The sequence below is a fragment of the Cygnus atratus genome, chromosome 18 (genome assembly GCF_013377495.2).
Source record: "Cygnus atratus isolate AKBS03 ecotype Queensland, Australia chromosome 18, CAtr_DNAZoo_HiC_assembly, whole genome shotgun sequence".
NCBI classification, from domain to species: Eukaryota; Metazoa; Chordata; class Aves; order Anseriformes; family Anatidae; genus Cygnus; species Cygnus atratus.
In genome coordinates this window covers 37,079-51,310 of record NC_066379.1, presented here as the reverse complement: position 1 = coordinate 51,310, position 14,232 = coordinate 37,079, and the positions used below count along the sequence as shown (strand labels likewise).

General features: G+C 42.5%; 1 protein-coding gene across 1 annotated transcript in view; it reads right to left on the bottom strand.

Moving 5' to 3' along the window:
* Window positions 1-1,477: 1,477 nt before the first annotated feature.
* Window positions 1,478-14,232, bottom strand: part of DHRS7C (dehydrogenase/reductase 7C) — a 32,016-nt gene continuing 19,261 nt past the window's right edge. The window contains 5 exon segments of the mRNA XM_035561935.2: window positions 1,478-1,789; window positions 2,245-2,400; window positions 8,519-8,611; window positions 13,523-13,607; window positions 13,609-13,734. Of these exon segments, the coding sequence (XP_035417828.1) occupies window positions 1,581-1,789; window positions 2,245-2,400; window positions 8,519-8,611; window positions 13,523-13,607; window positions 13,609-13,734 (669 nt within the window). The 3' untranslated portion in view covers window positions 1,478-1,580.

Genomic DNA, 14,232 nt, shown 5'->3' with positions numbered 1-14,232 from the left:
CTGGGGCCTCCAGCACACAGAGGAAATATTTGAACATATTTGACATATTTGACATTAAAAAATTTGACATATTTGAACAAGTCCACAGGAAGACCGCAGATATGATCAAGGGGCTGGAGCACCTCTCCTCTGAAGAGAGACTGAAGGAGCTGGGGTTGTTCAGCCTGGAAAAGAAATGGCTCCAGGAAGACCCTATAGTGACTTTCCAATACCTGAAGGGGGCCTAGAGGAAAGGGAGGGACTGTTCATCAGGGAGTATAGTGATGGGACAAGGAGTAATGGTTTTAAACTAAAAAAGGGTAGATTTAGATTAGACATCGAGCAGATGTTCTTTACTCCGATGCTGATGTAACTTCTAAACTCCCCAGTGTCTGTCTGCTGGGATAGTACATCTGGGAATCAAATACAAGGTGACGGGAAATAGCAACCAAGCTGTTAATTTTAGCTTGTACTTTCCATGCAGTTGGGGTTGTGGTTCCTTTTTTAATTTTTTTCTTTTCTTTGTTGAAAAATTTTACTAAAAACTAGGGAACACATATACTGTTATGAAAGAGTAGATCAGCAGAATGCATCTTTGTGGAATGGGTTAAATCCTGTGCTGTGATATGAGAATGAGTGTTTCTTCCTAGCAAATGCTTCATTTCAAATCTTGGGGCAGAATTTGACCCTTTGACTATACACAGGGAATATAAATACAGTGAGATTTTGCATTATTTTTATGCCTCCTTTGCAAAATATTCAGTGGCATGTGTACAGCTGAAAAGCAAAATCTGTCTCTCAAATCGGGGCTCTAATGCCACTTTTTTTTTTTTTTTTCCCTTTTCTCCTCTGTCTCCCACATCTCCCTCATTCCCCAACCTTTTGTTCCTGTAAGGCCCCATCAGTCCTAGCACTGGCAGACTATTCTGATAAGTTGTTGCAGGTTCCCCAGGTTTTGATCTGCCAATTTAGATTGGGAATCACTTCTTAAAACAGTGATGGAGACGTTTTCCTCACACTGGTGCAACATATCTTCTCATATTCACTAAATCCAGATGAGTGGAAGTTCCATGGATGAATGGGTGACAATGGCAGCGAATCATTTAGTGAGACTCAATCATGTGAGTGCCTTTAAGGGTGGTGAGGCACTGGAACAGCTTTCCCAGAGACTCTGTGGATGCCCCGTCTCTGGAAGTGTTTAAAGCCAGGTTAGATGGGACTTTGAGCACCCTGGTCTAGTGGAAGATGTATCCACCCACGGCAGGGGGGTTGAAATTTGATGACCTTTATGGTCCCTTCCAGCACAAACCATTCCATGATTCTATGATTCTATGATTCTATGATTCTGTGATTCTATGATTCTTCATTGGCCCTTGTTGAAGCTGTGCTGGCAGTCTCAGAGCACCTCCTTGTCCTGCGTGTGCTTTAACATTGCCTCCAGAATCATTAAGCGACCCATTAAGTGAATCATTAAGTGAAACACTGACTGGTTTATGGAAGCAGTCTCTTGCTTTACTCCACCCATAATAGTAGCAGAAAGCATTGACATTTGAAACATAAATTTTATTCAGGTCATAAGCAGGGACAAGAGATGAACAAAATCAAATGTCCTCTTCTGTCTTCATCTTTTCCCTAATCCCTGAGGCAACAATGGCAAAGAACAGCTCAGGGAAGAAGGTGCGAATGTAAACTGCTGCTCTGGGGATAGGGTTGGCCATAAGTACCTCCTGCTTCTTACTATTCACTGTGCGCAAGACTTCTTCTGCCACCTCCACTGGATGCACACCATATTCCACCTTTCTGAAAAAGACTGTAAGATCAAACAAAGAGGAATGAGAAATACAGACAGGCAGGCACACCTGAGGCAATGGTGGTGAAAGGATATACAGTTGGTGCATCAGTTAAGTTAGTTAAGTTCCTATACACTTTCAATTTTTCTTCTTCCCCTCTTTCATATTTCCTGACCATACACTCTAAGATCTTCCGTAAGGGAATGAGCAACTTGAGTGCAATTGGAGTGTTCCTTGGGATCATGCCCACCTCTACCTGTATGCACTGCTGTATTTCTTTTCTCACATGATGTTGTCCCTTTACATGTTCCTCCTTTTTTTCACCATGCTCCTCTTCTCCAATCTCTCTTTTCTTTTCCTCCTCTAACCTGTATATCTTTTCTGTTATTTCCATTCTTTTCCTTGTGCTCCCTTCTTCTTCCTGGGAAAAGCTTCCATATTGCCATATGGGCCTCTTTCAAAATCTGTTCCTTACATTTCCAAATTGATGCCTCCCAATTGCCAGATACTGGTTGATGATGGTATGAATAGATGAATGTTGGATTCACAGTGCTGACAGAAATATCAAATTCTTCCATTTCAGCTCTAAGACAATCAAAAAAGCCTACAGCAGCATGTTTAGAAGCAGCATCTAAAAGAAAGAAAAGAAATATAAGGGTGTTTGGATGTATTGATATGAATATATGATAGTGTTCCATAAAGCATCGATGTTTAGAAAACTGATCAGGGAATGATTAGCCAAAAGACATAAGAGTGGTGAATTATTTCAGCCAGTGAAATTTTCATATGACACTTTGAAAACAAACAAAAGCAAATGATTTGTATAGGATGAATATGTCCAGTATATGTATGAGTCTCCCTATGCATATGAAAGAGTATGTGTCTGGTTCTCCCAGTTAGAAACATTAAGTTCTTGGTTCAAGAATAGTACCTCTATCATCTCTACAGTTTGAAACTGTCTTTGGTAGACAGACAGCTGAAACAGATGGGTCTCCACATCATATGATGCTGCTGTTTGTGATACATCAATAAAATACAGTGAGATACATAATCATTCCTGGAATGCAGGTCTACTAGTGTTTCGCAAAGAAATTAGGCTTTGGCTCTCCAGCAGGAATGACAGAGGTTTTTATTATCAAAGTTAATTTTAAAGTAAATGATTGTCATGGATTTTTTTCTCAGTTGCTGTTGGCCCCTTTTTATTGACAATGGTATTAAGTAAGGGTAATAGTCTATGAATCCTGACCAAAAACTACACTTTTGTGCTAAGAGCTGCAAAGCACTCATTCATCCTGTTTTTGACTTGGTTTGTGCTGGAAATCCATCTGTCCAGAATACAATCTAAAAAATGTCATGTGAGCTTCAGGAATGGCAAGAAACTCCCTTCATTTGTTTTGAAATTCTACTTCTGTCAGTTCCATTTCATGCAAAATAGATATAGGTAGAGGCATTGTAAAAAGTTTCTCTTTTAGATACTCATGATTTTATACATCTAGAGCATATCCTGAAACAATTGGCTGTTTCCTAGATGGAAACCATTTCACATGTTCCATCAATGTGTTGTTTCTTTTCTGAGCTGTTTTTGCAGTTCTTATACTTACTACTATACTTTTGTAATTGGTATATCAGGAAGACACTACCAAGCCTTGTAAAAACAGAAGATTACCACCCATTAGTATTCATGCACGAATGTAGAACAAAGCTGCAACAAGGAAACTCTGAAATAAAAAAGGGATTTTATGTCCCTTAGAAGGATGTTGAAGGGATCAAGTGTGCAGATAGTGTTCTCTTTCCACCCAGCTGGAGAACAGGATCGAAGAAGAAGGATGTGAACGGATCAGGTGAATGATTGGCTGCATGGCTGGTGCCATGCTCAAGGTTTTTGGTTCTATGATATGAGGCGCACCTTTGAGAGATGTGCATGTTGACACTGGATAGGGTTCACCTAACCGGGGGGGCAAGAGTGTTCTGGGCAGCAAGCTGGCTGGACTTATTAACAGCTTTAAACTAAATTCAGCAGAGGAAGGGAATGTACTTCTGGGTGACAGAGAAGAGCCTGGGAACACTGATACTTAAGGAAGCAGCAGGAAAATATCTGTGAATTGCCCAAGGGGAATTAGAAAGGGCTCCTCTAAAAAGCAAAAAATCTGATGCAATTGATAGCCCAGCTGAAGTGCCTCTACACCAATGCATGCAGCACAGGAAAGAGAGAAGAGGGGTTGGAAACCACGGTGTAATTTGAAAACTATGATCTAAGTGCTATCAAGGAAACATGGTGGGACAAATCGCACAACTGGAACAGACCAATTGAGTGTTACAAGCTTTTCAGAAGAGACAGGCAGGGAAGGAGGGACGGGATGTTGCTCCCTATGTTAGGGAATGGATTGATTGCAAAGAGATGCCTCTGACAAACAGCTATGGACAGGTTGAGAGCTTGTGGGTTAAAAATAAGGGCCAAACACCTTGTGGTTGGGGTCTACTACAGGCCACCCGATCAAGAGGAGCCTGTTGATGAGGCCATCTTGCTTCAGCTACAAGAAGTGTCATGCTCACAGGCTTTCATCACAATGGGAGATTTCAACCTCCCGGATGCCTGCTGGGAAAGCTACGTAGCAGGCTGTAAGCAATCCAGGAGACTCTTGGATTCAAGGGTAACTTCCTGGTCAAGGTATCAGACAATCCAATCAGAGGAGCAACGTTACTGGGCCTGGTGCCCACCAATGCAGATGAACTCATTAAAGAGGTTAAGACTGAGTCAGTCTGGGCTGCAGTGACCACACCCTGGTTGAGTGGTGCTCCATGATCTTGCTGGGCACAGAGGTGAGACTGACCGGCCTGTAATTCCCCGGGTCTTCCTTTTACACTTTTAAAAAACGTGGGTTATGTTTCCCCTATTCCAGTCAGTGGGAACTCCACTGGACTGACACGACTTCTCGAATTTGATGGATTGTAGCTTAGCAGCTACATCCACCAGTTCCCTCAGGACCCGTGGATGCATCTCATCAGGTCCCATGGACTTGTGCAGCTTTAGGTTCCTTAGCTGGTCTCAAACCTGATCTTCTCCTACAGTGGGCAGTTCAGCATTCTTCCAGTCCCTGACTTTGCCTTCTGGGCCCTGGGCTATGTAGCTGGAGCTCCTGTTGGTGAAGACTGAGGCAAAAAGGTCATGGAGTACCTCAGCCTTCTCCATATCCTGGGTGACCAGATCTCCCGTTTCCTTCCGGAGAGGGCCCACAATTTCTCTAGCCTTCCTTTTATCGCTGACGTACCTATAGAAGCTTTTCGTCTTGCCCTTGATGTCTCTGGCCAAATTTAATTCTAAAAGGGCTTTGGCTTTCCTAACCTGGTCCCTGGCTGCCCAGGCAATATCTCTGTATCCCTCCCGGGATATCTCTCCTTGCTTCCACCCTCTGTAGGCCTCCTTTTTCTGCTTGAGTTTGGTCAGGAGCTCCATGTTCATCCATTGACCTAGAGGGCGAAAGCTCCTTCTCATCTCTCCTGCCTGTCATAGAACCATAGAACCATAGAATCATGGAATCGTAGTATGACTTGTGTTGGAAGGGACCTTAAAGATCATCTAATTCCAATCCCTCTTTGTTGGGATGCATCTCTCCTGAGTTTGGAGAAGGTGATCCTTGAATATTAACCAGATTTTTTGGGCTCCTCTTCCCTCCAGGACTTTGTGCCACGGTACTATATTGGGTTAATATGGCAAGTTTTTTTCTTTTTTTTGGGAGGGTGGGTGGGGTTGGTGGTCTGTAGGAATGGCCTCTGTGAGAAGAGTCAGTTCTTCATAAGAGTCAGTTTTAGCTGGCTCCAAAGGGACCCACTGCTGGCCAGAGCCAAGCCAATAAGCAATGTTGGTTGTGCGGCTGTGAGAGAAAATTTAAGAAAAGTTAAAAATCTGCTGCACAACAGCAGCTGGGAGAGTGAGGAGTGAGGAACAGCTCTGCAGACACCAAGGTCCGTGAAGAAGGAGGGGGGGAGGAGGTGCTCCAGGCATCAGAGTAGAAGTTCCCCTGCAGGCTGTGGAGAGGATCATGGTGGAGCAGGCTGTCGCCCTGCAGCCCATGGTGTACCACAGTGGAGAAGATTTCCATGCTGCAGACCATGGAGCAGACCATAGTGGAGCAGGTGGATCCAGCCTGAAGGAGGCTGTAGCCAATGGAGAGCCCCTGCAGGAGCAGGCCCTGAGCGGGAGCTGCAGCCCATGGAGAGGAGACCATGCATGAGCAGGGGATCTGGTGGGAGCTGCCGCTCATGGGGGACCCCTGTTGAAGCAGTTCTTGAAGAGCTGCTGCCTGTGGGAAGCCCAGGCAGGATCAGTTTGGGAAGGATGGCATCCCATGGGAGGGACCACATGCTGGAGCAGGGGAAGAGAGTGACTATGAAGGAGTGGTGGAGATGAAACGTCATGGACCGACCCCTGCCCCCATTCCCTGTTCCCCTGCATTACTTGGCAGGAGGATGTAGAAGAGTGTGGATGGGGGGAAGGTGGTTTTAAGGTTTTTTTTTTTTTCAGTTTCTCACTGCTCTAGCTTGTTAGTAATAGGTATCACATTAATCTCCCAGTGCTGAGTCTGTTTTCCCTGTGACGATAATTGTTGAGTAATCTCCCTGTCCTTATCTCAACCCTTGAGCTCTTTTCATCATATTTTCTCCCCCTTTCCCTTTGAGGAGGGGGAGTGAGAAAGCAGTTGTGGTGGAGGCCAGCTGCCCAGCCAAGTAAAACCACCACACTGACATCAGGAATCATTGAATCATAGAATAATTTGAGTTCTACCTTCTTTTAGTTCAAAACCAGTATCTCTTTGTGCTATCGCTACACTCCCTGATAATGACTCTCTCCCCATCTTTCCTGTAGGTCCCCTTTAAACACTGGAAGGCTGCTGACACATCTGTGTCCTTCTTGTGCTGTGGATCCTAGAGCTGAACACAGTACTCCAGATGGGGTCTTACGAGAGCAGAGAAGAGGAGAATCACCTCCCTTGACCTGCTGGCCACACTTCTTTTGATGCAGCCCAGGACACAGTTGACTTTCTGGGCTGCAATTGCACATTGCCAGCTCATGCTGAGCTTCTCATCCACCAGCACTCCCAGGTCCTTTTTCTCATGTGCTGCTTTCAATTAATTCCCTACCCAGCCTGTAGTTGTGTTTAGGATTGCCTCAACCCAAGTGCAGGACCCTTGTACTTGGGCTTGATCCTGCTGGATGGCATCCTCCAGCACCACACAGTCTGTTGTCATTGGCAAACTTTCTGAGGGTGCACTCAGTAATTCTGTGATCATAATTCCTTTGAGATGGAGACACCAGAATTGCCCGCAATGTTCAATATGTGGGCGCTGTATAGATTTATACAAAGGCATTATGACAGGATTTTTTTTTCTCTATTCTTTTTCTTACTGTTTCTGTCACTGTATTTTGCTTTCATGAATCCTAGCATGTGTCACAATCCCAAGGTCTTGTGGGACTTCTGTTTCAGTCTATCACCTGCTCTGACCTCATGTCTCAGTGAAAACTGTCTATTTACATCTATCTTATATTTTCTATCTTTGTATTTTATGAATGAGAAGACCTTTCATCATAATTCAAGACAGCTTAGTTTCATTAAGACCTTTGAGTAAAACACCTTCCTGAAAATTTTATGGAAAGCCAAGCAGAATACAATAAATACATCTCCTTTTAATCTACTGTAGAGAACTCCATTAAGTGCATGAGTCATGAGCTCTCTATACAAAGCAGTAGTTAATCTCCCTCCACCATTATGTTATATTTATACAGTTACTTTCTTCTTTACTGGTTTCTACTAAAATACCCAGTGCAGATATGTACTAGGTTTGGCTAGGATGGAGTTAACTCTCCCCACAGCAGACCATGTGGTGCTGTGCTTTGCACTTGCAGCTACAACTGTATTGATACTGCACCAATGTTTTGGCAACTGCTGAGCAAAGCTGGCACAGCATAAAGACTGTGTCTCCAACCCCCAACCTCACACCTAAAGACCAGTAAGCTGGGGGTGGGCAAGAAGTGGAGAAGGGACATTGCCAGGACAGCTGACCTAAACTGGTGAAAAGGTTATTCCACGCTGTATGGCATCATGCTCAGCATAAAAGCTGAGGAAGGGGAAGAGGAAGGGAGCGACTCTCATTATGAAAGTGTTGGTTTTCTGAACAACCACTATATATATTGAGGCCCTGATTCCTAAAATGTGGCTGAACATCACTTGCTGATAGGAAGTAGAGAATAATTGTTTTCTCCTTTTCCTTCCATGTGGCCTTTGATTTTTTATTTTTTCCTTTCCTTTGATTTTTTTCCCTTCCCTCTCCTTTAATTGAACTGTTTCCCATTTCAATCCATGAGCCTTTTTTCATAATATTTTCTCCCCCTGTTCTTTTCAGGAGGGGAGTGAAGAGAGTTGCGTGGTGGAACTTAGCTGCCTATCAGTGTGAAGCCACCACAAGATATTAGAACTACAGGTTCATTGTCCCCTGAATCCCTCCCAAGAACTTAAAAAACCTTGCTGTCACATTTGATACCTTCCTATCCTCAGGCATCTTAGGCAGAAATTAAGCTTCACAGTACTTTAACTGTTTCTTCTTGAGTTCCACTTCTTATTCTTACTGAATAAGGCTGCAAATTAACATTTTTAATAACTAAATATTCATGGAATATTCACAATTTATACATTAGAATGAATATTTTATAAATGTATACTTTTAAATTTATGTTATATGAATGTATAACTTACAAGCTGCACGAAATGGGATTCCTATTTTTCCTTGGATATTATTAATTAGAACAATTTGGCCAGTTCTTCTTGAGATCATATTGGGAAGAATGGCTGAAAAAATAAATAGAAAGAAAAAGGCAAGAAAGTAAAACAGCTCAATATATTTAGTGAAAAAAAAAAAAAGTGACAGCTGCATTAAGGATAGCAACATTTTAACAAATTATAGAATCATAGAACATCCTGAGTTGGAATGGCCCACAAGGATCCAACTCCTGACTCCACAGATGGTCACCCAAAAATCAAACCAAAAAAATCAAATTTCTGAGTGTGTTGTCCAAATGCTTCTTAAACTCTGACAGGCTTGGTGCCATGACCACTTCCTTGGGGAGCCTCTTTTGGTGTCTGACCACCTTCTCATTGAAGAACTTTTTTCCTAATATCCAGCCTGAACCTCCCCTGATGCAGTTTCATGCTGTTCCCTTGGGTCCTATCACTGGTCACAAGACAGAAGAGATCAGTGCCTTCCCTCTACTCCTCCTTGTGAGGAAGCTGTGGGCCACAGTGAGATCTCCCCTAAATTTCCTCTTCTCCAGGATGAGTGAACCAAGTGACTTCAGCTGCTCCTCATACCTCTTTCCCTCTAGACCCTTCACCATTTTGTAGCCCCCTTTTGGATGCTCTCTAATAGTTTTATGTCCTTATATGGTGGTGCCCCAAACTGTATGCAGCTGGTGAGGTAAGGTCTCACCAGTGCAGAGTAGAACAGGACAATCACTTCCCTCGACCAGCTAGCAATGCTGGGTATGATGCATGGGTATGATGCATGGGTATGATGCATGATGAATATGATTGGCCTTTTTGGTTGTCAGGGCACACAGCTTACACAAATTTAATTTGCTGTTGACCAGAACTCCCAGATCCCTTTCCAGAGCGCTGCTCTCCATCTTCTTTTCCCCTAATCTGTATATATATCCAGGGTTACCCTGTTCCATGTGCAGAATCTGACACTTAGTCTTGTTGATCTTCATGCAGTTGGTTATTGTCCAGACCTCTAACTTGTCAAGAACTCTTGGCAAGCCCCTCTGCCTTCAGTGAGTCAGTAGCTCCTCCTCATTTAATATCATCAGCAAACTTAGTATACTTCTGAGTCCTGCATTTTATGAATTTATGAAATGAATTTAGGAATACAGTAAAGAGACTGGGCCCAAAATGAGCCCTGGGGAAGCTCACTAGTGATTGGCTACCAGCCTGATGTACCCTATTTACTACACCCTTTGAGCCTGACCATCAGTCAATTTTTCACTCATCATATTATGTATTTGTCTAGCCATATGCTGGACATTTTGTCCAGAGGGATACTGTGAGAAAACAGTACTGAAGCCTTGCTGAAATCCCGAAAGCTTATGTCAAGTAGCTTCTCTTGTTCAACTAGGTGAGTAACCTTGTCATAAAAGGAAAATAAGTTTGTAGCAGACCAATGGTTATCTCTGTCCTCCTTTTGATATTAACGTATTTAATAAAGCCCTTTTTAATTGTCCCCCACCTGCAATGTCCAGCTTCACTCTAATTGATCTTTGCTACATGATTTTCTCCCTGCAGTGGTGACGACATCTCTTAGTCCTCTCATGTTGCCCACTCACTTCCATAGTCTTAGCCATACACTTCCTTTTACACCTAGCTCTAGAAGATCCCTGCTAAGTTCAAACTGGCCTTCTGCCCTATCTGCTTGACTTAACAACATTTTGGAATTGCATTTTCCTGTGCTCTTAAGAGGTTGTATTTAAAAAAAGCGATCAGCACTGATGGGCCTCACACCTTCAAAAAGCTGTTTCCCAATGATCCTCCACCAACTAGTTCCCTGAGCAGCCTTAATCTGCTCTCCCAATATCCAGGGATGAGGTTTTGGTGGCAGTTTTCTCTGTTACCAAAGATCCCTTCCTGCCTTTGGTGAGAGGGAAGGGGATCCTTCATTTCTTGTGTTGTGGCTGGCTGACAAAATGTGTCTCGGGATGGTAGTGTACGATTCCAACAGTCATTTCCTTCTCTGACTCCCTGGTATTCCTCTGCATGCTTACCTCCTCATAAAGCTCTATCACCACACTGAGCATTCTTCTACCTGGGCACACCTCCCACAGGGTGTATTCACTGCTGTTGTCAGATACTGACAGAAAACTTGGACACACCCTGCAGCCTGAGACCTGGATGGCTGTGCATGTTGCCTTGGGAGCATCTGTCTGGATAGCTGTTGGTTACTGTGGCTAGAGAGGTCCACAGAGGACATAGCTTTCTGCTAGTTGGATACTATGACTGAAGCTCTTTGCCAGCAGGTTACAACCGCCATTGAAGTGGCAGAGTGACAGCACCCGCCCCTGCATGCTTTCATGTGGAAATTGCCGATGCAAACTACTGTGCCACACCCTGGTTTGACACAACACACCCTGTTTGCCTGTCCTTTTCTCAGTGATCCAGGTCACTGGCAATTACTACAGCTGCCTTTTGTGGGAGTAGGGATGGCTGCCATTACTGCTGGCCCCCTCCCACATCTCATCAGCCACTCTTGCAAGAGCTGCCTGCAATCTGTGCTCCCCTGTGGTTTTCCTGGCTCAGGAAACACCTGCAAACGTCTGTCCCTTGCTCCTGCTGTGGAACAGACCTGCACCAGAACTGATTGCCTCAGTGAGTGATAAAGTTTTGAATGTAGGTTTGAATGACGGTTTTCTCCATACTGCAATCAAAAAATCACAAAATCTGGTAGCTGGAAATTGAAGATAGTCCTTGAAGCATCCAAAAGAGGCAACAAAACCCGGTAAAAAAGACTGGAAGATGTCTTATAGGAGAGGCAGAGGACACTTGTTTTGTTTGCTCTGTAGAAAAGTCCAAGAGCTGACCTCTTTACTTTCTACAAGTTCCTGAGGAGAACAAGTGAGAGTGGAGGGTGCTGGTCTCCTCCTGATAACTGATGACGGGACATGCAGGATGGCACAAAAGCTATACCACAGCAGTTCAGAGTAGGTATACGAAAAAATCTTTACTGTGAAGGTGGTCAAGAATAATTTTGTTTTAATATCGTGGAACTGAAGCTACTGAGTTACTCTAAATTGCTGTGGTACTAAGACAAGGAAGAAGGGCAAAAGAGTTTGAAACCTTGTGAATTTGAGACTTCCCAAGAAAAATCAGACTTCTCTGGAATGATAACACTCAAAAAAGGGCAAAAAATGCTTAAATAACTTTTGACTGATCTTATTCGGGAGCAGTGAGGGCCAGCTGTCCTACATAGAAAGACAAAGTGGGAGCCAAAACCAACCCAGGGTAGACTGTCCATTGACAGAAAACAGTCCCATAGGACTGTGGTGGCCAGAGCTGGTGCTCATAACACAGTCCATTGGCAGTCCCAGGCAAGACAAGCCATGAACTAGGTCTAAGGCTCATCCAGAAGGCAGACCACAGACAGGTATATGTACAACAAATCCCAAGTAAGCACTAAAGGCCAGGCCTCAGTTGAAATGAGTATTCTGGCTTATAGGACAGGGGTGAGAGAGGGCTTTCAGGTGAGGCTTCTCAGGCCATTACAACTTACTGCTGTCAACAGGATTCCGTCTTGGCTTAAATTTTGAGTTAAAGCTTCACATATTTCATTAGATGAGATTAAAAAAATGTCTGGAGACAGAAGCTCAAAGATGTTTTAATTCATAAGGGAAGAGCTTTAATGGACAGAAAATACGTTTTCAATTGTTCTGGATTTAGCAAAATGAAAACCAAATCAAAACAAAAATTGAAGAAGAAATAGAAGGCAGTTTTCAGCTCATTCCTAGTGCAAATCGCATATAGACTGGAAAAAAAGCAGAAAAATACTCTTGGAAAGATTGAAAGCTGGTATCCTACTAAGCAGACAGTGGTCATGAGTGTCTAAAATTCCTATTAGAAAGTCCACCTGAATAACAGAGTGACTGAATGATTTTTGTTAAATAGTTAATGTAGTGGCTATGTTTGTATATAAAAGGAAAGGAAAAATGTGTTGTCACATCATGAGTTAGAGAAGCAAGACAGATGCAGTTGAGAGGAAGGTAAAGACAGTACTGAAGAGCTGATGCACTTTTTGTATTGAACCTATTCCAAAATCTGATTCAAAAACAGAATACCTAAGGAAACAAGAATGGAATATGGAGTGGAATGAAATGGAATATGGAGTGGAATGGAATGGAATGGAATGGAATGGAATGGAATGGAAATGGAATGGGAATGGAATACCTAGGGAAACAAACAGAGCAGAAGCCAATTGTTTCTTTAGTGTTTTCCCAAGTGCTGAAATCTCAGCAATACACTGAACAAGATTATTGGAATGATTTTTTGAAGGTCTTGGGACTACAAAGGATAGAGTTAAAAGATAAGGAAAAAAAGAAAAGAAAAAAAAAAGGAAATGGACAAAGACATAATGAACAAAGTTTCGTACTCTTCAGAATGCCATGATACATGTTTAATATTTAAGGACTTAATTCTGCACTTTTCAGGATCAAGCACTTCCTCGAGTTCTAAGGCATTTCAATACCTCCCTGAAACAACAGAGAAGTTAAATACTGAAGTTATTTGTGTCTGGGCATAATTTGTTGAGGTCTGCTCCTTCACTGGGTGTCTTCTAGACTGAACTTGGATTCTACATGCAGATTTAGGTACATTAATGTTTTTTATTTGTCAGCCTATCTGTATCCTTGCAAGCACTTTGAAAATAGTTGTCTTTGTAACAAAGGTAGCAAGCACATAACTAAAAGAGTCACCATAAACAAAACATAATAAGTAGACATTAATATATATATATTGTGTGTGTGACTTTCAAATGCCTGCTTATTTAGCACTTGGACAATATCTATTTCCAAGCTCAGGCAGTCTGATTTTGATCTCATCACCTCAATTTCAGTCCACTGATTTTCACAGATTTGTTCTGGATTATAGCGAAGCCCAGTGACTTGGATCTCAAGCTTTAAGTAGTAACAGGAAAATTGGTAAAAAAAAAGAAAATTAAAATACCTTGGTAATGTTATAGGGTCCAAAAATAGTTGGCATCCATTATCTTTTTATCAAGTTCCAAAGAAATGCTCTGCACTGCTCCTTTTAACCTTCATACTTGCATTGTTGATCAGTACATCCACACATCCATAGCAATCCAGGATTTCCCTAGCTACATCTTGAATGCAGTCTATGTCTGAGATATCCAGAAGAATGAGCTTTGGTGTATAAGTCTAACAAAGAAAAGAATTATTTCAAAGGATTCCTGTTATATAAAAATGTATTTCTATTGCTTAAAAAGAGAATTCTTATAATTTACCACTATATCTGAAGAAAGTGCTTTTACCACTCTCATAAAAACCTTGATTTTTTTCTTATTAACCCATTCTAGAAAGAGTGTAGCTCAGGAGTAAGTAGTCATGTACTCTGATATTCAGATGTAGGTGCATAAAGTAGAACATCATGGGAAGATAGGGTTGGATTGATTCTATCCCCTGAGTTTTGTCTCTGTTTTGTAATCAGTGAAGGCACATAGATACCCACTAGGGTGACTCCTAGCACTTAATGACGGTCCTTTTCATAAGCAGCCCTCTGGAGAAATTTGCTGAGCACAGAATCAATCTAGGATATAGTGCTTTGAAAGATGATTTACATGTACATGAAGGGATTGAAGTTACAGGGGGAATGTAGAAAGTAAGGATGGTTTGTTTAACTATACGATATCCAAACTG